Source organism: Xiphias gladius, chromosome 9 (assembly GCF_016859285.1).
Source record: "Xiphias gladius isolate SHS-SW01 ecotype Sanya breed wild chromosome 9, ASM1685928v1, whole genome shotgun sequence".
Taxonomy (NCBI): Eukaryota; Metazoa; Chordata; class Actinopteri; order Istiophoriformes; family Xiphiidae; genus Xiphias; species Xiphias gladius.
In genome coordinates this window covers 5,417,477-5,444,647 of record NC_053408.1, presented here as the reverse complement: position 1 = coordinate 5,444,647, position 27,171 = coordinate 5,417,477, and the positions used below count along the sequence as shown (strand labels likewise).

Genomic DNA, 27,171 nt, shown 5'->3' with positions numbered 1-27,171 from the left:
TCGCCTCTTCATCTCTTTCCCCTACCAAGGTCATCAGAAACCTGGGTGTCATGTTTGATGACCAGCTATCCCTCTCTGACCATGTTGCATCCTTCTCCCGATCACGCCACTTTGCTCTATACAACACAAGAAAAATCAGGCCTTACCTGACTCGGTACGCCACCCAGCTCTTGGTACCGGCCATGGTTCTCTCTCGCCTCGACTACTGCAATGCTCTATTAGCGGGCCTCCCTTCACGCACGGTGAAACCCTTACAGATGGTCCACAACGCGGCGGTGGCTCTGGTTTTCGATCAACCTAAAAGGGCACACGTCATTCCGCTGCTCATTGACCTCCATTGGCTACCCATGGCTGCCCCAAATCAAATTCAAGTCACTAGTACTTGCCTACAGAGTGACTTCTGGGTCCGCACCCATCTACTTGAACTCAATCATACAGGCTTATGCTCCCTCTCGGCCACTGTACTCCTGCAAGAAATATCGCCTGGCATTGCCATCCCTGCACACAAGGCAATCTCAGTCCAGAATGTTCTTGTTTATGGTTCCCCGATGGTGGAACAATTTACCAAATGTTGCCATAGCAGGGAGATTCCTCTCTCTCTCTTCAAGAAACTCTTGAAAACTCATCTCCTCCCAGATTACCTCCTCTCCCAACACCCCAACATGCCTAACTAATGCTTATGGCACACTTTCGGTGCACCTCTTTACCTGATCTCCTTTCACTTTGTCTTTTGAATAGAACTAGCACTTAGCACTTACTTCAAGGTCTCCTACTGTACTGAAGCCTTAGTATTGGCCCTCACTCGTAAGTCACCTTGGATAAAAGGTGAAAATGTGTCTTGTAGGACAAAACAATGAAGCCATATACTAGAAGTCTTTTATATTAGCCATTATATCTTTAAAAATAAAACTCAAATCATAACTTTAAAATACTGTCACTACAAGGATATTTTTTTCCATTTTCTGGTTAGCAAAAAAAACGTAATCTTGTTAATCCAAATTCATTTCAAATCCTGGTGAGTACGTGCAGGTATGTGTAAACTACATCTTGTCTGTTCAACTGCCATGCTCCAGCCCATCTCAGTGCTTATTAGTCAGGAAACAGCTCCCTGTCCAGATAACCCAACCCTTCAACCCCATTTCTCATTTTCCAATCAGCCAGTGTCATAAACTGTAATTGCGGTGTCAGGCTGTTGATTTTGTTTCAAGTCTAGACCTAGTTCTCCACCCCTCCTGATGGGAACGAGAAGGAGATGGCAGTCAAAAACTTTACCCATACCACCACAAAAATGGAACAAATGCCTACACACTCCTCCATTTTAAAGCTAGAAAGTCAAAAGCACAATGTAATATCTGAGACCATAAGGGGACGTTTTCCTTCTTGTTCACATTTTGGCTTTCCAGGCGGTTGTACTTGTACATGAAACTGCCACAGGCAACAGTAACAGCAGGCCACTTTGTAAGAAAGAAAGCCTTACAAACACACACTGGTTGAAGTCTGATCTGTGTCTTAACAAAAAGACTAAGGGCGTATCTGATAACTAAACACTGCTGCTGCACTAACTCCAAGATAATTGTCCTTTTTGTTTAAAACAGCCTGAATGTGATATTATACGTGTTCTCAAGTGAACATTCACTTCAGATCTTGAATGGCATCTGAATAATCACTGAGTATCTGGACTGAGAAGAATGGCAGCAAGTTACAGACTGACTCAACTATTAATGGCAGTGTCTGTGGAAAAAAAAGGCTACACAATGTAGATTCCCAAAAGACAAAACCCTATTCCCTGAGTGCGTCGTGATAGAGATTTGTACATGTCTGCATCATTGCAATCAGAAGAGCTTATCTGTGTTATTCAATTTAAAAAATGCCATTCAACAGCTTAGTAACTTGGGGCTCAAACAATTTCTCCAGTGCAGATCAAGGGACAGCTTGCTCATCTGTTGTCTTCAGATTAGCGCATGTATTCCCCTTTGGAGCTCCGGCATTACTGAAGCTTGACGCTTGCTTGTAACTGCATCAAACGCAGAGGATGATCATCTTATCTCACAATTTTACATCTGAACCAAAGACCAATTTCAGCAGCCAGTGCTTCCATTTATAGGGGCCAGTTTTTAGAGTGACAAGCCCTCCCTTTGAGCCAAGTGCTCCTCCCAAAGTAGGAGCAGGCGGATGTGGCTTTCTAGCACTCCCTGTCTGTCGTAAGCTGATAAGTCACAGTTGCTAAAGCCAGTCCTCCGTATATCCTTGAAAGGGAAGGAGCAACTAAGTGTCTTTGTGTATTTATTATTGGGTCCCACCATCTTGACAAAAGTGTTAATTTTTTGTTCATAGAACCAGTGTGTAGTAGTTTGGGGGGATTTATTTGCAGAAGTGGAATATAATACTCATAATTATGTTTTCATTAGAGTATAATCACCTGAAGAATTGTTTTGTTTTTGTTAGCCCTTCATTTCCACATAGCGAGTTGGTCATCTCCCACAGAGCCCGCCATGTTGCTACAGTAGCCCCGAGCAGACAAACCAAACACTGGCTCTAGAGAGCTCCTTTCACATTTTTACATTACCTGAAGGCCACCATAGGTTCTCTTACACACTTGGAAAAGGAGGGGTGAGGGAAGGGGTATTCAGGTGGTTGCAATCTGCAATCTCACTGCTATACTAAATCCTTCACACTGGTCCTTTAAATAAAGGTAAAAAGTGGTGGTGGTGTCTGTCTGAGCATGTAAATATGTAGGAAAATATGTAGGCTGCGTGATACGGACGTTTCAGCCGAGGAGCCAGATCGTAAGAGCACCACTCGTCCGTTGGGACGAGTGGATTCCCTGCAAAGGGACAGCAACAGATATCAAAACACTGGAGTGTACTCGAGTCATGCACTACTGCTCGGTCTACTCTCCACTTCACACATAAATACACAAACACACTGAGAGCATAGTTCACTCCAGCCTTGAAGCCTTGCAGTGAAGGATATCAAGATATAGATGAATGAATCAACAGATTTGTATATATACTGGATATATATATGAATTATTTGAAAAGCAGTTAAACCAGGAGTTTAATGCTTATTGCTGCCCAAAATGAAAGAATGTAGAGCAGCTTTTGTGAAAAATTGCGATACAATTTGATCTCTTATCATATTTTGCCAATTAAATTTGGTAATGTTTATAAAAATGCAAGTCAGCTGTGACAAAAATGTGCTTTCACTGAGAATTAAAATATGCAATTACTGTAGCAACAGTAAAAATCATCTTCGATCTTCGAATGGTGCTCCATGCGGAGAAAAGATTTTAAGCCAAGCAAGATTGATAACAAGCCAGGAAGTCAAACATCAAATGAAGGATTTTGTTAAATGGCCTCCTGAAGTCTAGAAAGAAGGAAGGAACACCATAACACTCTGAATACTCAGAGATAAGTGCAGCTATTGAATGTCTTTATATCATCATCTCAAGGTTGCCACAGAACTCAAATGCTTTTTTTAAATCATGAAATGACAACCAGTAAAGCGACCCATCAGTTGCTCTAATCATACTGGATTTCTGCAAAACATCTGGTCAAAGAAGTAAGTGGTAATCACATATTCAGTGGGCTACTTGGTGAAATTCACTGTACCAATGCAACATGGCAAAAGCCTTCAAAACCCCTGCAAAAAAAGTTTCAAACACTGATTTTTCATAAACGCATCCACTGAAGTGGTTAAGTTGAGGGAGGAGGTAGTGACAAAATATACTGCGGGATATTTCAGGCTTTACAAAATTTATTCATCTGTGCAAATCGAGTGGGCGGCTGGACCAAAGCCCCTTGGAAGGCACATTTTCACACCGTAATAAAGACCCTATCCTGGGGAGACTGTTAAGAGAGTGGAGGTTGTTACATTGCCCTGGCAATAAAACGAAACTTATTAGATTCAAATAAGGACGACTGTAATGTCCCAAAATGAGCGGTCAAAGCTTTCCCAAGTGTTGCTTTTGGCTGAGATTATACCACATCAAAGGCCCTGTTCCTCTAAGTAAGAGCTTTGTAAGGCTTGAGTGACAGTAATGCATGTGTAGGAACAAAAGGTTTCAAACGGTTGTGCCAAGGACCTCGGAATAACGTGGCTATTTCTTTTTAATAGTTAAAAGTTACTGTGGGAAAAACTGGATGCAAAGGTAGGTCTGTGTACTGTCTTCAATGGGTCTGCAATGTGGAGCAGTGGATGCTAAAAATCTGCAATCAGCTTAAGACTTGATCATACCAGTCAAATAATGACAGAACGCCAGTGGGGACAATAAGGCCTAGATAATTCTCAGTAATATAATTAATTGCTTAACCGGACATGGGCCCAAATAAGCATCAGAAAATGCATGGATGGATGGATCAACCAATTTAAAAACTGAATTGAACTGAATTCATTTTAGTTCATTTAAGTTTTTGCTAAAATTGTCCCCTATCCCATTATGAGTTGATGAGCTTCCTAGATACTGCGGCTAACAGTAGCAGCAGTGTTTGCTACAGGTCTCTACAAAAAAACTCTATCAAAAAAAACAAAGGACCTAACAGCCTGCTGCAGCACATTCCACAATGGCAACAATCCCACTTTTAGTTTGTAGATGAATCTCCTGACAGCGCCCAATCAGGGCGCTGTCAGGAGATTCAAGACCTTCAGATACCCCATGTACTGTACATGCATGCAGGATAAAACCATGTTTAAATGCAAATAGTGGCTCACTGGTAGGACGCTTTTACTGTGAAACGGCTGCAGGAAGTGTTAAGTTTGTTTTGCAAGTAGAGTATCAACACGCATTTAGCTCTGATGACACAGCACTGGGGCGAAACGGGAAAAGGGGCGAAACAAAACCTTCAGTGACAAAGCGATGAAAACTATATCAAAGCAGGTGCTCCAAAACTACTGAATCGACGTCAAGAGAGCTTGGCTGAGTTGGGAATAATCAATTTACGGCCATGTGAATGTATAATGGAAACAAAAATCTTCATAGTATGGCATGACATTTATGGCCAAAGCATGCTTCCAGTGCCAGTAGAATACTGGCGTTAAGTTCTCACAACAGGAGGCACAGCTATTCCAGCAGAAGCACTAATGACTAAGTTTGGACCTATTTTAAGCAGAGAGCAGGTCTGAGAAGGGGGTCTTCAGGAGTCATAGATTACTCTTTAAGAACCAAAATACATTTCATCTTTTGAGCCTTGTGTTCCCACCTCGTAAAATACACCCACAGAGCTCGTGAATACCTTCTGTGTGCAGACAGGCAGATGTGTCATTGTTTGTGGCTGGCATGAGAAGACAGACTCACCACTACTGCGACTCTTGCGGTTGGCCTTCCCCCCCGTGAGCAGCATCTTCAAGCTGTTCCTGAACATGACTGCAGCAGATGCCCTGGACCAGACTACAGAAAAATCTGTCGGGGGAAGGAAAGACAATACATATTAATATTTCTGGGAGCACTAGCAGTATGACCAACTGTCTGCTGTGAGATCGTACATTGTCAACAACAGAATTTTTAAGTTAAAAGCATTACCCGGGATATCAGAACAATACAACAAAAGTAGACTCTCAAGACAGGAGAGATGAAAGAAGAAGAAATGAATGGGAAGCTGTGTGTCAGAAGACACATACAATTTTATGTAGGTCATCAAAGTACAAGATCAAAGTAGCAGAGCTTTTACTACTACTGCCTATCAAAAAACATTGTGCTTACAGTTGTGCATCAAATGCAACCTACTCAAGGCTGCATTTGTTTTGTTTTTTTAAAATGTAGCACTTTTATCAAAATTCACCCATTCACACACACATGCGCACACGCCGACTATAATGAGCTACCATGGGAGGCCATCGGGGGCGTTTGGGGTTCAGCGTTTTGCCTTAGAATACTTACATGTGGACAGAAGAGGTCAAGGATCAAACCGCCAACCCTGCAATTAATGGTCCACCCACCTGTTCCTTATTACCGTGCCATTGTTATAGTGCATAGTTATTAACTGGGTGGATTTTCTATCAATAAAGTCATCAATCCAAGAAGCTTCCAACAAAATATACTTTGGATAATTAAAAAAGATAGAAGATACACCTAAACCAAATTCATACAGTAATTCTTGCTATCTATTTGCATACTGATATAAAGCTTTGATGTGGTAGAGCATCAGAAAAAGCTTGGTATATATTTACATTTTTATTGTGTTGTTTTGCAAGTCTGGATCAAAAGTATTATTCCAATACTAGCATATGAACATTCCCAGTGCAATTGGGGCTCGAGTTAAAAATGTTCAATCTTAAGCAAAAAACGTGCGCGTATCCCGTAGCTGTAGGACTAATTTCCGTGAATCCGCTAAGTCGAGAGGAAAAAGCTGACAGCCATGGCTAATGTCTGTAAAGTCGGGCACATTACACATGTTGTTTGTGGTGAATTTCAAATAAAGTGAGGCAAACACTTGCTTTGCATTTGGAGGGTCCAATATATTGAAGACATAGCATGTAGAGCAGACATTTTGTACAGATAATGCACAACGTATACTGTACAGTCTAGCAAGACTACAGACGATGGAGGCTGCGATTACAGCCCAAAACAGAAGTTACACAGTTGACAGCTAAAACTTTAAAGCATAAGATTGTCTTCATTTCTTGACTGCAGCTTGCTCTATCCCACTAATTCCTCCTCTCCATCTCCCCATTCTCCGACCACCCCCCCTCCACAATTGCAGCAGATGTTCTCCATTAGGTGGGAGTGACTCCGCAAAGCCCCACAGACAGGCTCCAGCTGAGGAGCCGCATTGGACCCAAACAATAACAAAAAAAACACCCTAAAAGTGGATGACACAGAAAAGCTCTCAACCCCCCCCCAATCCCCCAACCCTGCTTAATCAAGCCCCCCCCACAAAACCAAGCTGGACAGGGGGTCTAAGAGGCTTCCAGGATCTTAATAGTCCAGAGAATGCAAGGGGACGCTGGGGAAATGGCAATGGCAATGAGACAATGCATGATATTATGGTCAGGTGGGATAAAACTGAGCCATACAACATCTGTTTGTATTTACTGATTAATTTAGCATTTTTCTCTTCTTTGTTTGTATTTCTGAGAGCATCTTAGGAACAATGCTCTTTCACAAGTCTCTCTTTCTCAACACTTAGTGATTTAAGCCCAAATGGACCAATGGTGTCTGTAGACTAGTTGGGGGAGGTGTAAGACACTTTACTATGGGTGCAGATTATCTTGAATTTTGATGAGGTAGAACCTTGACTGCCCCAACAACTCCAGCTCTGAACAGTTTTTTTTTTTCCTTTTTTTTTTTTTTAAATACATGTTTGATATCATCAGGCTGTGTCTGGCTGGCTCTCTGTAAAATTAAAGTTGTCCAGAGTTGTCCAGTTTTCAACAAGATTGAAAACTGACTGCAGTCCTGCCAGTTGCCCGCTGTGAGTTTAGCTGAAGTGCAAAAAGAGAAAGAACTGACACAAGGTCAACTCGAACGACACCACCACCACCACGGGAAAATTGAGGGGAGCTACTGTAGCTGCCAAAATGAGACCAGACCAAGACTCCTATAACTTTAGCTGCTTTTTGGAAATGACTTCAGCTGTGTTTGTTGTTTGTTTTGAAAGAATTTGAGGGGTGATACTCTAACCCTTTCTCCGTCAGTGACCATTGCGATTTTCTTCTTAATATGTTAGTCATCTTTTTTTGCAAAATGCTGATTCAAAGGCAGAATCAGAGGGAATCACGCACCGCGTGACTTTAGTAGTACTTACTCACTGGTCACTGTGTTATTTTAAATTGTGTTAGATTACGTGAAATAGTCATGAATTCTTCTCATGTAGCGCAGAAGAAAGCACATGCAATATTATCACTACAGTTAATATGGCATTTAAAATTTTCGTTTAATCTAACCACCTTTTTAAAATAAATATCTTTCTTGATACCGAGCGGCTAGGTAGATCACTGCTGGGTGTCGGTGGCAGTACGGGAGGATCCCGATGTCTCATATGATTGCGCATCTAATAACACATTCGACAGCCGCTGCCATTCCTCTCCTCATCCAATAAAAGTGCCAACAAATGTCCATTTCATATGCACAGACCAGATCAAGGCCAATGTAAATAAGTGTTATGGCATTTTTAGTGCTCTGTCTGTTGATGTAGGTTCATTCCCTACAGGTTAAGTTTGTATCACAGGCTAATAATTCCACTGCTCATAAAAACACACTTTGATTTAGTGGGATCACTGACAATAAATATGAATATTTTTGACCTCATTTTCCAAGCAGTGCAGTGTTACCCAGCCATTGTGATGGGTTCCTCTAAATAAAAAATGAGCCCTGATGGGAATGAGTGGGTCTTCAAGGAAAGGCTGACATTTTTCCTCTGTAATGTTTGGCCCAGACCCTGATGCAACTATCTCTAGTGAAGTGAAGAGAAACTTAAGAGTGTGTGAGATTGTGTTAAGAGCCTCCTACAGGGCTGTCTATTATAAACGTGTTATCAGCACCTGATATGATTGTCTTGGGAAATGGGCTGAGGCATTGAGTTAACTGATACTACAGGCAAATTCATGTTCAAAAGATATGAAATTTCTTTAATTTAGGGATTTTGGCCGGAATTATGTGCACTAAATTACATGTGACACAAAGGGTAGAAAATGTAATAATTTTTTAATCTAAATAAATATAAAATCATTCCAGCAACACGGCCTCTTGTCTCTTTTTAACAAAGGTTTACTGATGAAATATCATCCTGCAAATGTTAATTTCCCACTGTATTCCCATGTTTGCTAGTGTTAAATATGACAGCGATTGTACGATACTGGAATAATTGACATTATGAAATTATTTGGTCCTGTTAGACCTAATGCTAAATGATTGGGGTTGGTAACACCATTAGCAAAGGCTGATGCAAACCTTAAAATGTGCCCCCTTCCAAGTGGAGGTTTGCCTCTTATCCCTTTTTCTAAGACTCTTCACAGTATTTTATCCCCCCCCTTCTTTTTTTTTGCTACCTTTTCAATTTTCATGACTGTAAATGTATCTGTATGTATGTGCGATAAAGGTCTCAGGTCTACAGTCAACCTCAGTTGCATTAATCGGGTCCCCTAGGCTCTGGGAAAGAACTAGTTAAAAGGGGCTTAATCACAGCAATCATTACAGCTGCTTTATGATACAGTGACACAAGTGATCCTTACACCTACCAGAGGGATAGTTGAACGGCATTAGTCACATCTAAAGCAGCAGTTCTGGTTCAAGGTGGCTGAGCAGTCACACATGCAATGAATGGCTCACGGTGTGGGCTGACTGGAATAATCCATAGTTGTGTTTGTTTTTTTTAAACAATCCAAGTTTATTTATTTAGAGCTGATTCACACTGTTAATTAACATCAACAAATAATTAAATATATTTATAATAACTAAGTATAATAACACTTTTCAACCCCACACATTTTCTGACAAATGTCATTGAGAAGATAATGTTCTGTAGCTTATATGAACACTCCAGCAATGAGGGGCGGTTTTATCACGTAGATCCAAACAAGCCCTTCCCTCTGTCTTGAAAATCCATTCATTGGTATGAATCATGCGCTTTCCTAGGACAAGATGTAGACAGCGGTAAGACAGCGTAAGGTGGCAATGGGTCAGATCCATTGGCATGCACGCTCATCTCCAGAGACACAGCCCCGGCTGTGCAGGGGCATCTGCGCAAGTATCCGTGCAACTCACCGCAACGTCGCCTGAGTGTAAAATATGAGCAGGGAGCAGCTTATTATGTCTGGTCTGGTCGGCCTACAGGCCAGAAGGTATTCTGTGATTATAATACTAAATCAAAATCTTAAAAAGCCATGACTCAGTAAGTACATATTGTGGCTTCATGTCAGCTCTCCAAAGTGCAGTTGAAAGGATTAGGGATGAAATGCAGAGGGGGCTTCACCGTCTAGCCCAATAAATCCGTGTCCATATGTACAGCAGTGAGCTAACCAGGCAAGGCTATAGCGGTTTACTCATTGCCAGAGCAGAAAATAGGGATACTGGGATGCTGTTGTCTGTTTCTGGAGGAGGCAATCAATGTTTGAAATCTTAAGAGGACAGGATACTGAGTAGGCACTCTCCCTCTCTCTCACACACACACACACACACACACACACACACACACACAGACTCGCAGGTCGCCAGAGAGAGACAGGCACGCACACAAAAATGTACCCGTATACGCAGCTGAAGCAACGTTTCATGTGAGGGTGTTTCATCTCTCATTCCCACTCTCTCTGACCCTGTGTGCCGGCCTTTGTGAAGGAAAGCCAAGAAGCAGCATGCTCTCACAGATAATGTGCGTAAGCGGATGCAGCCCATCTCAGGCTCTTCCACAGCCCGGGCATAATGCTCCTCCAGTGTGTTAAAAACCACTTAAAGGCATATTCACCGGCCCTGCATGATGAGCCACTTTCATCTGCTCTGGTCACCCGAAGCGGCACACTTGTTTGTTCTGATGGAAAATAAAAAACACACACACACGCAGCTTGGGTTTATTCGTAAGCATGACTCACGGAGGCTGAATTAACAAAAAAAAGGTCTTCAATTTGCCTTTTGAGCTCGACAGATGCCTGTGCGAAAGAATTTAAACTTGGTGCTGCATTACCAGCTTATAGCTAAACCTACATTAAATATGTAGGTTTAGCTATAAGCTAAACCTGCTTGAAGAATTGCTTCGTCATGGCATAATGTTGAGAAACCAGGTTTATGATTATTAGAGGATTATAGCTTAGTTCTCTTCATACTGCAACCCTCCAGTAGAATGAATTAAATTTTTAATCACTAAATTTTTAAACGTAAAAAAAAAAAGAAAAAAAGAAAATGGTAGCAGGTGAAGATGCCCCCCTCTGAGAACTGCCATAATGCTCCATTAATTACAAAGCTTATTTACAATCAATAAAGTATCCTTTAATGGGGCCAGCGATGGCAAAGGCCAGTGTTACAGGGCATGCAATAGGATTTATCTCATGTTACCCTTGGGCTCCAAATTAAAACTCATCTGAGAGGAAACCGCACAGACACAATCATAGAATTAGAGAGGACACGCATTTCCCATGGGAGTGCTCTTACTGCGATTACCTAGAACACAGAAGTTACAATAATTGCAAAGCAGAGGGAGGGTTTAAAATGAGATAAAGCAAATTGAGCTTTTTAAAAAAAAAAAAAAAAACAGGGCAGACATTGGGATATTAAATAAGAACAGTGGCGGATAAAGCACTGCAGTATAACTCAAGCTGAGTCATCCACAATCCATTGATTTCCTCCATTTGTTTCTATACACAATCTTGCTGTCAGGGCTCAGGGAGAAAGACTGAGGTGAGGAGGGTGGTGGGTGGCAAATGGACCCGTTCATGTAAAAACAAAATCCTGCTGCAGAAGTGCATCTCTAAAAACAGCAGAGAAAATATTCACACTTAAAAAACTAAAACCAGGACTCAAGCTGGAGGCTCATTCAGTCAGAGTCTCCTCCCTCATCGCGCCAGCATTAGACAGCCTGCAGCATCAGACAGGGATAAATCACACCCCCATCTCCAGTTTGAGGATGGCCAGGGGAGCAGAGTATCATAAATCACATTGATATCAATAAGGGGAAGTGTCAGGGCCTGGCTCACAAGGTGAGAGTCGCACAAGGCGATGAAGAAACCACTTAAAGTTCCTTGTAACGAAGTTTTACTCCTTCCCTGCAGTAGATTACTTATTAATCTAGATTAATGCCCCTGCACTCATTGCTTTGCAGGGCAAGTTGGTGATATCTGTATCACGGTGCACCGTACGAGGGTACGATCAATCACAAATCAGACAGTTGGTTGCAGGGTGGCTAAGTTTGCTGTCTGACTGCTCCTTAGGTCTTTATTACATGTTCTCCATGGAACATAAGGTATGTTCAAAACAAACTTGCACAACTGTCACATACCAAAGCATAAATCTTTCCAAGAATGGCAATGTACTTAAGCTTTTGACATTTTGATTTCACCTATTAGAAAGATACCTGTTATGAAATGTGGAACGCCCAATAGTAAATTTGATGGAGCTGCTGGCTCTAGAGTATTTTTTCCTGACAGTAAAATCTTATTTCAAAGTGTTGTTTTAAAGATACAACCTTACTCAACATTCAGACATGAGAGTCCCCAGGATAATTTATAATTGATGCTATAGGTTGGCGTCATGGCCATTTATTTGAATTATTTCAACTTTGTTTCTGAGAAATCGTGGCTCTAAATACTACAATACCCATAAACCTCAGCCACAGTTGTGGCGAGAGGCGAGAATCAGAGATCTACCAAATTCAGATCAATTTGTTGTTGCCGTTGGGAACAAAGAACGATGCCACGGTGGCATAATTCATCCAAAACTGACCCAGAAGTTGAATGTAAACTCATTTAAACTGCTGAATGTTTCTACAAACGTGTAATCTTTAGTTACTGCTGGCTGTTGGAGGTGCCTGCTACAGAATTATAAGATAAGGGATTGGATCATTTTTACTGGAGAGAAAGTTCACTACGACTCCAAAGGTAGTCCTGGTGATCTATTTTCTGTTTCGGTCACCGGATACTGTCCGTGCAGAAAATGAATGAGACTCTTACTTATGGAACCCTGCGCTCCTGAAGTAACTCCTCCTGCTTTGCAACTCCGTATCTGATGAATACTGATCAGATTATGTGTGCGGTCACAAAAACTAAGGTTACAGCTCAGCTCTCCATTGACACGAGCTGTAATTTAGACCTTGCTGCCAGCTCACCATCTGTGACCTCAACCCCTAAGACTTCAATGCCAAAGAGCAAAGTCAAGTTTCAGGCTCGGAAGAATCCCTGAAAGTGACATGTTCAACACACAGTATGTAGGCTCCATGGCTTTGCGTTTGCTTGACACTGCTTATCTGATCTTTTGAGGTAATGTTAACACGTCGTGGGTCTAAGCAGGTGTGTTCTCCTTGTTAGCCTTCTATCAGGGTCTATACTGAACAGGCAAAGTCGGGCTTGAGGCATTTTCTTCTCCAACACACAGACACGGCACACATATTGCCAAGTGAATTATTATGTGCTTTGGTTGTGTCATCTCCCTGTGGGGAAACAGAAGTCCTCCCACACAGGCCAACTGGCACGCAATTTCATTACCAAATCTATGCCCAGTTAAAACCAGCTTAGACCTCTCTCACCCTCTCGCTCAAATCTTTTCAAAGGAAGCGACCGAAATAGCATGTCAACCTTTATCAGAGTCAAAGAGAGCTGATAGAAAGAGGACATAATTCATTGCCTTTATTTTCCCCCATTTGTTTCGGAGGATGTCTCCACAAGACCAAATAATGGGATGAAATACTGGGAGCCAGGAAGGCAGGTGTAGAAAATTCCCCTGGCCAGGCCGAGGAAGGAAATAAATCATCTAAATGCACGAAACCTATTTATTCTCTCAGAGCGGCTTGACCAGAGTTTGTTAAAGTTCAGTTGCATGTCTTCTTCGCAGTCTCTTCAGTGGCAGACGGTGCGGAAGCAGGCACTTGTCAGTAATCAATGAAACAGCATTTTCCCCTGCAGACATCAGAAAGACAACAGCAGCAGAACTCTGATTTTGATATGTTGTGAATGTGCTACTTTACTGCTCCCTCGCTCTCGTTTGGTTGCTCCTATGAGCGATAATGCAATAACGCACTGTGTATGAGCGTGTAGTGCAAAGCTCACCAAGCTTTTCCTCGGGGGTGGTAGGAAGAGAAACACACTGGAGGACGAATGAGCTGCTCAGCATCTTCCGAACTGTGACGTTAAAGGTACTGGGACTATTCTACTGGTAAGGCATTACCTTCAGTAAATCTTACAAGGTTAAGAAATATTGGGGCATTCTTAAAAGTCTACCATTTACCGACATATGAAGGTAAATGATGACGCTAAAGGTCAACACTGTGTAAAATAGTGGCTTAACTAAGAGAGATGGATGGTGAAATGAGACAGTTCGATTATTCCCACTGACTGCTGCTTCCAGCTCTCAATCCACTGCCCTTCTTCAAACTGCCTCTTGATTCAGAGACCTAACTGCTACACCTGCTGGCCGTTTGGAAGTGCTGCTGCACCATCTGCATTGACACACTGAACAGAAGGGCCAGGAGTTACATTAATGAAATGATAAATCTAAACCTAATCTAAATCATAGCCTTTCATCTTCGTTGCTGACATATGACACTGAGATGTCGATCAACCAGTCTGTCCAATACGCAGAAAATTGGGTTTTGCATAAATCCTCTCAGCAGCGCCCATTTGTATGCCTCTAGCACCCCGATCCTGTTCAAACAAATAGCCCAGAGCTTCAGGAAGAAGAATGGTTCAGTGTTTGACAGGCAGCTTAAAGGCACAAATACAGTCATGACATGAGGAGGGAAGGTCATTCTGCAGAAGGCCGCTAACGGCAGGTAATCAACATTGGCAGAAGCACACATTTGCATTGAGATAGAAGCATTTAAAATCAGCTGGTGTCTCTGGTCTGGGCAGGTGGTGAAATTACATTCTTAGAATTAAACAGGCTGCGGTCCTGTAGCAAATCTTTGTCTCATTCACTCCTCATTTGCTTATTAATCGTGGCTTATATTTATGTCAGACTAGGATCTCCTTGTGTACTGTGGGATTTGATAGATGGAGTCTGGGATTGTCTTTGCTGTAATCACACTCCACAAGAAAACAGGGTAAAAAAAAAAAAAAAAAAGTTCCATGCAGAAGTGCATCTTAAGTCGAACCACAATGTCTAGACAAAAGTATTCACCGCTGACACCTTTTTATATATATTTTTTAAAAACACACTATAACACAAGGAATAAAACTGAGCCAAGTTTAAATCTGATAAACAGAAAAGACCAATCTATGGGGCTCGCAAGTGGCGCACGAAGCCTCCGGCGCAGCTCCTCGCTGGCAGGTGAAGAGAAGCAGCTGGTGACAACATGTGTTATTTGAGGTAGCACCAAGGCTGGATTAACAACAGGGCAAAGTAGGCAAGTGCCCCATGGCCCACAACATCAGGGGCCCCTAAAGCGCCAGGCCTACTGTGTCAACTGGTTTGTGCTAATTAAGCTGAACATTTGTTTGGGAATACAATACAATGCACCGCTGAAACACGATATCAACTGACATGCTAAAGACCTTACGGTGGGTCCAGCTTTATGACCTTGAATTTCACACTCCAAATTGGGGATAAAAAGGGGGTGGGGGGGGTCTATCTGAATTAAGGATGCCTAACATTGTGCTGGTTACCGCCAAGGGACCGTAATCATATCCACTGTGATTTGGTGTAAAAGAATGAAACACAACTAGATGTAATATCTGTGATTAAATTCTAAAGGCACTCCAAATTAAAGCATAAAATGGTTGTGGTAACTTCTCATAACATCCCCACAAATCTTGTCCTGGCTCAGCTGGCACACAGATCCAGTGCCAGCCTCAAGCTGGTTTCACACAGGATTGTAACTGCCACTCCTTCCCGGAGTGCTGTCAGCTCTCTGCCCGACATACCTAGCCCTCAGCTGATACCCAAATGGGTTGATTTGGCCACTTCAAGGGAATAACTATGCAACCAGCTAGCACAAGCTCCCGCTGGCTCTTATTTAAGTCGATGTACGCATCACAGCTAAATTCCTTTTCCTAAAATGCATGACCACATGTTACTTAGCCAGAGGCCTGTTGAGGGCTTGTAGTAACTTTGTATCTCTGAGCAGCAGATCCAGATACAGCGTTGAACTGCCTTGCCTGGGGTTACTGTGTATCACGTGCAGCTGAGTGGTTGATGGGCTTAGCATGTCTTCTAAGAGAAGTAAACCTATGGGGGGGGGGGACTCCTGGGTTGGTTTCCTTTCTGAATTGTCAGAGTTACAAAGGTTTTCATCTGAGATGAACTTAAACCAAAGTGTGCTACAGTAGAGACACTGCAGCTGCACGGAAAAATGTCTAACCCTTCGTACTGACAGTTGCAGCTGAAATGCATTATAGACCACAAGTCAAACCTTCAACCATCATTTAAAAAAATGCTTTGCTCACCACTTTGACTTGCAAAGCTCAGCTGCTTCGACTTGCATTGCTGCTTGCGGCTACAAAATAAAAGTCATATATTTTCCTATGTTGCACTGCAGCAGTGCAAATAGCCAGTCACAGCTCACCATGAAACAAAATGGCATGTTTTTTTTGGGTTTTTTTTGTTTTTTTTTTAATCTGAAGTGATATTCAGTGACAGCTGAATGCTTCAACTTGCTGTTCGCAACAAATGCAAGACCACAGATTCACCTAAACCCTGTCGATTCTGTAAAAGCTCAGATTTTATTGATTACCAACATTTGTTCTTATGCCCAACACCGATGTTTTTAAAATTCTCATGTATAAACTACTGCATGGTTAAGGTTAGGAAAAAACTGTGGTTATGGCAAATAAACTACAGTTATGGTAGGGTTGGGTTCAGGCAACTAAAATGCTTGGTAAAGGTTAGGGAAATATTGTGGTTATAGTTACTAAAAAAGAGAATTTAATTGCAGTTCTGTGACAGGATGTGAACTGTTGTTTCCTGCATGGAAGTCAGAAGCGCTAAACTCTTACCCACACTGTAATTTTTGCCTCGCTACATAAAGGGCACACTACTAAATTCAATAGCACGGGGCATGAATCGTAAGGCGCAATGTTGATATGGATAGAAATTCTTAGGGACACTGAGCCAACGTATTTACATCTTGAGTCTTTATCTAGGTATTACATTTTTCATTTTTTTTATTTCATTGCCGTGTCAGACAAAGGAAGCAGGAATTATTGTCTCTGACAACCCGGTGAAGGTGAAAGAAACATGATAATGAGTCTCAAAGAGGTTACGTGTTGATACCTGCTATTTATGCCATCAAGCGATAGCACAGGTGACGTCAAGAAAAACCCACAACGAGTCCATGTACCCGGCACATCCCAGAGGAAAGGGCAGAGAGTCATCAGACATTCAGAGGGTGGGTATAGTTTCAAAACCACCAAGACAAGAACAGAACAGATCAATAAGGTACCGCCACCCAACCAAACAGGAGGAGAGAAAGACAGACAGAAACAGAGTAGCTTAGGTATGTCGAAAGGGTTCCCGTAATGACATCTGGTGCTGGCCAAATGAATTCCTGCCGTCAACTGTGCCCGCACGTAAATAAGACAGAAAAACAGTTCCAATTGTCAAAAAGTGACTGTTGACAACGGCCTCGATTTTGTTCACGCCTGGGGAAATAAGGCTGTGAATTACACTGGCCCCGATATAAACCCGGTTTCACTGAAGCAGAGGCACACCGACTGAGATAGGAGATGAATCTGCGTTCCATGAGTTATGCATTGCTCCAACTTTGTCCACTGCGAATTAGCAGCACCTCTCTAATCTCCTTTCATCTCATCCACAGACAGTTTCTGCGGGGGGATTTGTGTACGCCTTTAGCATGCAAATGACTTACTATAACAGTGAAAAAGAGGTGCTGACAGATTCCACGGATGTACTGTACTACTGTTTTTTTTTTTTATGTAATCAGTTTTGCTTGTGGGGAAAAAAAAAAAAAGATTTAGGTCTACAACCAACTGCAGCTTTGTCATTACAAATGGGATGTGTGCCTTAAACTCATTTTTTCTCACATGATTTAGAAATGTGCTTTTTTTCTTTTCCCCATCCAGACTCACTATTTATACCAGAGCCAGCAACACAATACCACAAGAAAGAGACACATTAGTGTGCGTGACAATGGCAGCGATACCTTCAGGGCTGCCATTTGTGACTATGAATCTGAGTCTTAGACAACAGTACAAGGGATAGAAGGGAGCGTGGGCAGGAGAGAAAACATCTTAAATTACTTCCTCCTCCAGTTCAGCCCACCATCAGATTGCTGTCAGGCGGGACTGACATTTGATGGAAGGCGCAGACAAGACCACGGCAAACCGAGACCCAATTAGAGTGTTAGCTGGCCACTGACCTCTGATAGCAATTTGATGACCACCAATAAATGTCTGTTAGACTCAAGCCACTATCACACCATGTGTCAATCAAGTGGCTCAGGTGCAGAGTGATGGAGCTGCGGTTTACGCCCACACTCACATAGTACCATGAGCTTGGTTTGAAAGAAATTAGGAATCAAAGTGTGGTGATAGTCTGAAGATGATCTTAAGTCTCTTGTACAGATGTTGGCAACCATCCGTGCCATTTTCAATTCAGCGGCAATGCATTTTAGTGGCTTTTAATTGGGAGATACTTATCATAAGTCATTTCATTTAATGACTTTGTTTCCATGTCACATTACAATTATTTGTCTCGTGTTATTATGAGCAATCCAAAGTGTTGGGTTGATGAGGCCCTGCTGTGAAAATTAATGAGCTATACGTACAAGGAAGGGCATCTTCATTCTGTCTAGTCCTTATTAATTTCACTTAAACAAGGCAGTGTATACTACGCAGGAATACGGCATCCCGATAATGTCTGCACAACATCAGTCACACACAGCAGCCACTATGTATCTTGAAGAGGGCACGTGTCTGTGTATGTGTTGGCATGTGTGCCTGAGTGTCCTCACACACACAAGATGAAGACATGTGAGCCTGCGAATCAGATAGAAGATGATTAAAGTGGCAAATAAAGGCTGCGCTACTCTGCCTTAAAAAGAACTAATCGGGTGAGGGTGCAGAGATATTATGTAGATGGAAATATGCGGGGCCACCTCCAGTCCTTCCCCTTTGCTGAAGGTCACAGGCCGACAGATGAGTACGCCTTTCATCGGGCCTTGTGCCATCCACATTAGCAGGCAGAGCCGGGCCTTGCCAACATCAGCAAAAGAAAAAGACTAAGTTCTGTTGCCCTCTCGAGATAGAACGCGTCAGCCTTACAGTGAGTGTAAATAGTGCAAAAACAGTGTGACCGTGGGGAGGGACTGCGGAGATGGAATGGAATACGTGAGGAGAAATAACCTTCTAAAAGGCCAGCGATGGCTGTGCTGGATCGAAACCCTTGTACACAAGCATGCATATTTAATTAATTACAGCCAGGAGCAGTCGAGACCATGCAATAGCCAGTGGAGTTCTTACTGTTCGTTGAAGCTGCAGGTGACAAAAAATTGCCACCATCTTTTTTGTTATGCCTGTCAGTTTTGGTTACACTCACCAGCGGCCGCCCGAACACACAATCATGAATAAATTTCACATCACTAGTGCAGACAAAACGTTGAAAAAACCACAAACCAATGCGGTGTCCTTTACAAAAATTACAAACAGTGTCTTTGAAACTTTTTCTACCGAAGATCAGAGTCAAAGATAAACAAGTAATCTTACTGAAACCAACTAAAAACGTGAAAAAAGTTACATCGTAGGCTCAGGGTTTGGTTTCATTACTGGACTTTATAGAGGCAGACTGCCCAGGAGAGACCACCCTCATAATGGACCCCTGCCAGGCATTAAGTCCACAAAGGAATTGGCAGGGGCCACCACATGTATGTCTGCTGTGTATGTGGGTGGTTTTAGAAGTCATGTGTGTCACTGAGATGATAAGCCTTGGCTAAGCGAATATCACAGAAGTCCGGATGTCTCTAAAGTCTGGACTCAAAGTAATTCTTGGCCCGCTAGACAAAAATCAATCCTTTTTATCATTATCATCATCGTTATCATCGTCATCCGGTGATCATTTTATTTTACCTCTTTATTTGTTGCTTTTGTTAAAACTGTTATTGCTTTACTGTACTTAATACTAAATCCCACCAAATTTTCCAATGGACAGGGAGGACTGACCTGAAATAAACTGAACTGAAAGGCCAATCTACACCTCGTGACCCTGCTCAAGAAGGGAAGGGACCACCCACAAATTCACCGTGGATTTACAAAATAAATTGCTCTCCTACAAAACACGCTTGCTGCCAACTCTTTTTGTTTTTTAATATATTAGATTCAGGGGGAGGGGGAGGCAGCTGTTAGCTGGGCCCAGCTGTCAATGATGGCTGGCAGAGATGAGATGGGAGGAGCTGATTTTGAAGAAACCTGTGCATACACGGCCCCAAAGGAACTTCACTTTAAAGAATTCCCTCAAAAGCCCAGATGATAACTTGATGCCTCTGTTTACCTCTGCATCTGCAGCGCATTTACAATCCCATGCGCACATTAATTATGCTAAATACCGTGATAGAGATGAAGAAAACATGACTGCCTTGGCAAAATTAGGCTCAACATGAAATGCCTTATTGGTTTGCTGCACATTCAGTTGGATAAACTAAGAAATACCCACAAGATGTTGCGGTCTTGTTGCAGTACGTCCAAACACAAATTGCACAGGACATGAGGCTGAGGTGGGGTTTGGCCGGGATTTTTGAGAGGAGTGGAGGAAAAAAAAGTCCCAGTTTTGACAGCAGGAAAATTAATTCATAACAGTTTTGCTGGGCCATATCTTCAGCGGCAACAATTATTATGCATGAAGTGAAAAGATGAAAAAAGGAAATTGCAGTACAGCTCAGTCTTTGCTACAGTGCAGATTTGGTTTTCGTGCTGTTCATGCTGTGTTGTTTCCCAAACCATACATTAGCATAGACTGATTTCTGTGCCCTTCATTTCCTCTGTAGGAGCCTGGCTAGTATACTGTGGACTGGAAGCCGGGCACCATTATGCTTAATGAAGTGGCGGTAAGATGGACAACTGAAGCCCGTTGTTGAATTGAAGGCTTTTGGCTATAATAGCCTGGATTTGATTGAAAAAAAAAAAAAAAAAAAGACTGATTTAATTAAGTTGTGACGGAATGACTGGCAGCTTCAGCAATGGCGAAAATTACGAGCTACTACTTGTTTTTCTTTAAATGGCAAATATCCTCAATGACAATTCTTATCCGTTAACACACTAGCGTTCTGCTCATTGCATTCGAGCAGGGTATGCACAGCTCTATTGACGAGACGGATACAGAGTTCCTCATAGATCAAAATGGCATAAAAAAAGCCTCGAGGCCCTTTCATGTACAACTTTCAATATTTCGACCTGAATGAGCAATTCTGAGCTCAAAGCCAATGCAGCTGCCTCCCATCTCAAGCCACTGAGACCGGAGCCAACCAATGTGTCCGGCTTCAGAGCCACCAGCCTGAAATGTTTTAATGAGCCACATGACAATTAGACTAGCTTATAGATATAAGCATGCACGCCAGCAGAGACCGTAGAGGGCATTTCTTTTTGTTTTATTTTGTTTGTTTTTTGCGTGTTTGAGATATGACAGACAATATAGTGAATTAAAAGCACTAGTTGGTTGGTTGGTTGGCTGTCCCCTATACAAACATGATACCGTCCCCTGCCAGCCAGGTACTTCACAGGGAGGTTCAGGTTTTAAGCTGTCCCAGGAGTTCATGCTACTCGCCCCGGATCCCACCACACAATGGGAGTCACAAGTGCACTGGCCTCCCATTAAACTGCCAACAGTGTAAACGGGAATGAATGACTAATCCAGAGATAGCCTTACCAGGAATTGAGCCCGGGTTTCTGTGGGAGAGAGAGTTTTGCCCATGTGTCACCCATGTATTCAGCCAAGATCTGTCTGAGTGTTTTACATTAGACCCGACAGAGGTGCTTGCATGTCACATGCTGCACTAGCCCATCTGCACAATCAGAGCAACTACAAAGGCTCTTAAGCATACCTCAGTCTTTATCCATCTATCTAGCCATCCAAGTCTGTGGCTTCTGTTTTGTGTTTAAGGAAAAGTAATGATGTGATGCTACCTGCATCGTGTCCCTTGAACATTCCAGCTACTTGAAAAAATAAACTCTTGCCTCATCTGCTCTGAATCTTCGGTGGATTTGTGATGACAAGTCCTAACAGAGCCCAAAGAGAAACTAGCCCTCCTACCTCCATACATGGATGCGTTCAAAAAAATTAAAGCAGCGAGACCAAGCCAGGGAGCACAGCTCCCCCACAATTCAAACTGAATTTATTTGGCCTATAAATTGTTTTCTCGTCACCACTGGCTGTCAGTGTTGGTGTTTTTGGGTTTCAGCGTGTCAGATTTGACACAATTCCCCTTCGGTAGCTGTGGGCTGTAGTTTAACACCCACACACCCCACTGGGGAGCAACCACCGTCTTCAGATCCCGGTCACCAACCTGACAACACTGATCATTCTCATCATCGTCCCCTCCAGCACTCACCAGAGATTCACTACCTAAAGCATCTGATTGGTCAAAGCATTATTAATACTACATGGAGTAAACCTATAAATACAGTTGCTTTACTGTTACAGGAACCTGAGGCGTGTAGAAATTAGTAACTACAGCTTCTCCACGTTGAAAAATGCACAGCAAACCACCACCACCGAAAGTTTCTAGAGGTTAACAGCAACATCACATTTGAGGACATGCACAATTGAAGGACCAGAAGCCAGTGATTTATGTGCCCAGAGACACTGTCATGTTTCTGCATCTCCACACCAGTGACCAACACAGGAGCCGTGCCACGTCCATCACAAACTGACAGACCCAAGCTGCGGGCCAAAAGGGACAAGGCAGCCTTTCTCTAGTCCAGGACACATGCAAATTACAGGATCCGTATCTTTGAATAGATGTCGACGAACATACTGTATATGTGAAGCTATTAAAGAGGAGAAAGCTCAGAAAGGTTTGCAGAACAAAACCAATTTATTTCCCAGGACATGTTATGTGCAGAAAATGAAAAACGAAAGGTGTTGTGCATATAAACCCAATTTACTGCTCAAACAAAGAAATTCCTTCCTCACCCTCTACAATGTGAGTAATGCGGACCTTTGCGCCAGTTTATGGAATGATTGCAGTTTATGCCATCTCCTAAGCAGCACTTGCAGACTGTGTCTCTTTTGTGTAGCCCAGGCTTTACAGCCGTGGAATCTCAGAGGAAGAAAAGAGCCAGTGTCATGCGGTCAGAAGGCGTTCTAGTCAGACAAAAATTTGTGTCAGCACTTTCTGCCAGGGAGTGAGAGGCCAGCATTCAGAGCAGTTGGCCTCTTTCTCAGAGGAGAGCCAGGGTTTGATGGTACTACTCTTCCACTCCATTTGCCGGGCCGCATCTTACAGGCCACAGCTGCAGTCGTGCGAGCCAGTAACTGTCACTCTGCATACGCCCCCTGCCCGGGAGCTCCACACTGCCTTTAACAGGTGACAGAAGTTGTCCGTCTTCAGACACTCAATTGAAAAATTAAACAGACTACAGACATAATGTGTATGGAAAAGACAATGTTAAAGCCTGGTCATGAGGCTGCAGAGGTCACTGGCAGACGCTTTTTTTTTTCTTTAAACTTATCTTCAAACTCCTGATGTCGCCATGGTCATATTCATTTGGACTATGGCAGCACCAGAAGGCCTTGCTCTAAAAAAAAAAAAAAAAAAAAAAAAAAATAAAAATAAAACACTTCTTATGAAATGACTTTGGATCTATTTCAGAGCCAAACAACAATTTCATGGCTGGCCAATCACAGAGTAATTCCAAATGGCCCCCAGCCGAAACATCGATCAGTACTCGGGACACTTCTTAAAAATGAGACTATTTTTGACAGACAGCTTCTTGAAGAGACAACAGCATCTCCACCAAACCGATTGCAAAAACGTAAAATGAAAACATATTAAGGCAACATGAATCTATTTCCTGATGATAGAGTTTTCCTGAATAGTTACTCTGAAGAGTTATTCGGCAGTGTTCTCCCAAAAAGAGGCATCACTGCTAAGCACGAACGGATGACTTAGCTGACCAGTCTTTTTGGAGAAAAAGACTCTTAAATCCTGCAGCACTGCCAATAAGCATTAAAATAAGTGTCTTAATTATCTTGAATAATGAAAAAGCTTGAGCTTGAATTAATTTAGCAAATTGAAAAGTAAATGTTTTTTCTGGTGCATTTTTACCATCATGTTAACAGCTTCTTCTGTCTGACGACGTGATGATGATAAACCAGAGGGTATATTTAAGACGAGTCCTGTAAGTTTGCAAGTTGAAGGCCCACAAATGTTTTCCTAAAAGGTTAAAATAAAATGCCAGGATGGAGTGGACTGATAAGGCACCTTCATCCCAAACGGTTGAACAATCATTTAAAAAAGGTGAGCGTCCCGGTTTTTAGAGGCTGATTGGCTACTGTTTGAATTTCAGGGGTTAAAAAAAAGAAAAAAAAAGAAAAGAACAGTACGCAGTCAAACACACAAGTCCTGCAAGTTTACCCACACATCCATCAGAATCACCACACAAATAACAAATTTGCCCACAACGCAAGTGTCTGCTTCAAGAAGGCAGAAAAAGAGTGTACGTGTGTTCTTATTGACAATGCGGCTATTGTTCTGTGAATGTTACTTCCCATCACCTTGGTGTGATGCGTCAATAGTTGTAAAGAGGTCCCGGCAATAAACACCGGTTCAAGTGCCATGAAACTTGAGAGATGACTCACCATGAGTAGACAGCAGGCAGGTCTCCAAATCCGGCTTTGAGGGCAGCGAGGCGCTACATTTCGCTGTGCCGAACCACAGTCCCAATCCCTCTCCAGAGGGGGCAACCGACAGCTCTCTACAAAGGCAACCAAAGTGAAATAATAAACTTTAAGTCGAGGCGAGCAACGGCGTGAAAGAGCCCTGTATTGACACACAGCAGCAACGGCAGACGCAATTTTTTCTTTTTTTACATCTGGCTCAGTGGCGTGAGACAAGCCTGTGCAGTGGACGGCCTGGCCTCTCACTGGGCATCTCTGTTCACTGTTGATGATCTTTTTCCGACAGAGAACAGTGGTCGGTGATGCAAACAGCACTGTCCGGGGTGGCTACAAGGGCTGGCTGTCAAAGGGCAGACTGGGACAGTAGACAGTTGTCACCCTCGTCGGGGGGTGTATCTGGCATGAAGTGCTGCATTCAGGGCTGTTATGTAGAGCCACACAGTCCCTAAGCACTCAGACCAAATGTATCATTATGTCTTTAAGTGGTAAATTAAGGCCCGGGGGTGCGGGGGGAATGACATTTCCGTGTGGGAGACGTTAATATGAGGGATAAATGGAGAGATGTAAACTGAAAAATTACATGTGTTTCTCCCTCCTAAACAAAGTTTATCAAAAGTTTTTTGACCTTAAGCATCTAATTTGGTATCATAACTTGACACAAAACAGAAGGACATTTAGTCTTTGCCATTTATCTCCCGTTAATGAAAAAGTGATCTTTAAAAAGACTGATTAGTTACTGAAACATATGTTCAGGTTATCAGGCAATTACTGTAAACAGAAATGGCAGTTAAGTTGGTCTGTGGAGAATTAATTATCCCACACCTTTCGAGAGAGGACATTACTAGGTTTAAATTAAGTCGTGAATGCTCCAGGATTTCTTTAAACAAACAATTCCTTAAGTGCTCCCAGTGAAATTCAACAGATTCATTCAAGCTTCTCGGAGTCCCTGTTTCAACCCCTTAATTCTGCCTCGCAACATCCTCCAGAGTCAGTGCGGCTGACTTCCTCTCATTCATGAAGGACAACTGAGACGTAGATTTTGAAAGGAATCAGAATGTCATTTCTGCACAAAAGAAGTCGTCAGACAAACTGCAACACAATAATCAAGTTTCCTCGAGGGCGTCACGTGGACTTTGAATACTTTTTTTTCATTTTGTAATTATGGTTTGCACATTGCTCTCTGTAGGGAACACTTTGTAAAACTTAATCTGGATTTTACACTGAGTTGCCAACACATTAATTACGCTGGACCAACCAATGGGAGTCTAAATACGTTGCAGCAATAATAATGAGAAGCATTAAGAAGGTTATATCTTCATCATTCTCGGATTGATTTTTAGATATATTTTCCTTCGGGGCTTTGCATGCTTTGAGGGGGAATCTAAGTAGCTCCTGTGATGCTTGGGGTAACATTTATTTTGATTTATTTATTTTTTTAATTTGAAGTGAATGTAAAATGCTTGTGAAATCCCACACAGGGATCTTTTCATGAAATGCCATCTCCTCAATCAAAAAGTATTTTTTTTGTCCATTTTGGATTTTCTTGGAATTGTTTTCTTGATTTGCGCAAACAAAACACCTCTGAAAAGGTTTGATTATGCAAGTTTTCTATGTGTGAGTTAAAGAGTTTTACTGGAGAAGATAGCTAATGGTTTGGGGTTAAATAAATATGGCAGAGCACACAGAAAAACACAGAACATTTTCCAAGGTCAGCTTCCTTTGTCACTTGAAGCCATTAGGGTCACAAAGGCCAGGCCAGGCAACCCCCCCCCTCCCCCAACTCCCCCTCCCCCCCAGTAGATGGTGATTAGAAGAGAAGCAACAGCAAAACACCTCCCTGTGCTATTGGTCTGGTTTACAACGATATGGGTTGTTGGAGCAAAAGCTGGCACATAATATGAAAAAAAAAAAAAAACGTCCACAGAAATCTCGGTCCCCTAGAAAGCCCATTCAAATCTCTATCATGTGACAGAATGCATAATTCTCCTTTGTCCACTGGGTGACTGTATTATTAACTGAAAGGGCCAGAAATTAGATCAAAACAAATTATGCGACCAACACTAAATCCCCATTTCACTGATAAATATGGCATTTAAGCTTTCCCTCTCATCTCCTTCTCAGAGGCCAAGAGTGTTTAAGCTTTCATGTAATACAAATGCCTCTGTGTAAAGTCTAGCAGCCCATGTTTGCCTTTTAATCACTGGCTAAAGTGTGCTGCTTCACATCATGAAGAAACCGCTGCTCTAAAGACTCTCTCTGCCAGTTTGACAAATAGCCACTCAGACAAATTGGACTGCTTAGACCAGACTCCACGCTCGCAACAAGGTGTCTGAGTTCTCCCCCGCCCATATTTCCTATTTGCCAAAGGTCTGAGAAAGAAAACACAGGGCACTGCGGACCATTTTACTTACATTAATTGTTATCACCACTTAATTTACATTACACTGGCCAAGACAGGAGATCAGGAAAACAAGCCATGGTGAATTCATAGCAAATAGGGTGACTCTTGTAATTGTGTACTGTAGACTATATAGAGAGTCGAATCTATACTGTCCTTATCCCGTGTCTCAGTCTGAAGTCATATGAAAAGGCAGTAAATTGTACAATGAAAATAGAAAAATGAAGTTTTAAAAATAACCTTCATGAAAACGAATGTCTGTGACGTACAAGTTAGACCAAGAACCAGCCAGAGGACGGGAGTCAAGCCATAAAAGGGGTAACTAGTTGCCTTTCATGCTTCTAACCTCTTCTGA

The 27,171-nt window shown here is 42.4% G+C and overlaps 1 protein-coding gene across 3 annotated transcripts in view; it reads right to left on the bottom strand.

The window, feature by feature from the left end:
- The window catches only part of tanc2b (tetratricopeptide repeat, ankyrin repeat and coiled-coil containing 2b), a 140,590-nt gene that overhangs the window by 101,277 nt on the left and 12,142 nt on the right, over positions 1-27,171 (bottom strand). For all 3 annotated transcript variants that reach the window (XM_040135591.1, XM_040135592.1, XM_040135593.1), the window contains exons 2-3: positions 24,380-24,495; positions 5,294-5,398 (exon numbers count right to left, since the gene is read on the bottom strand). In XM_040135591.1, coding sequence (XP_039991525.1) covers positions 5,294-5,360 — 67 coding nt within the window. In that variant the 5' untranslated portion in view covers positions 5,361-5,398; positions 24,380-24,495. The remainder of the gene's footprint in view (positions 1-5,293; positions 5,399-24,379; positions 24,496-27,171) is intronic.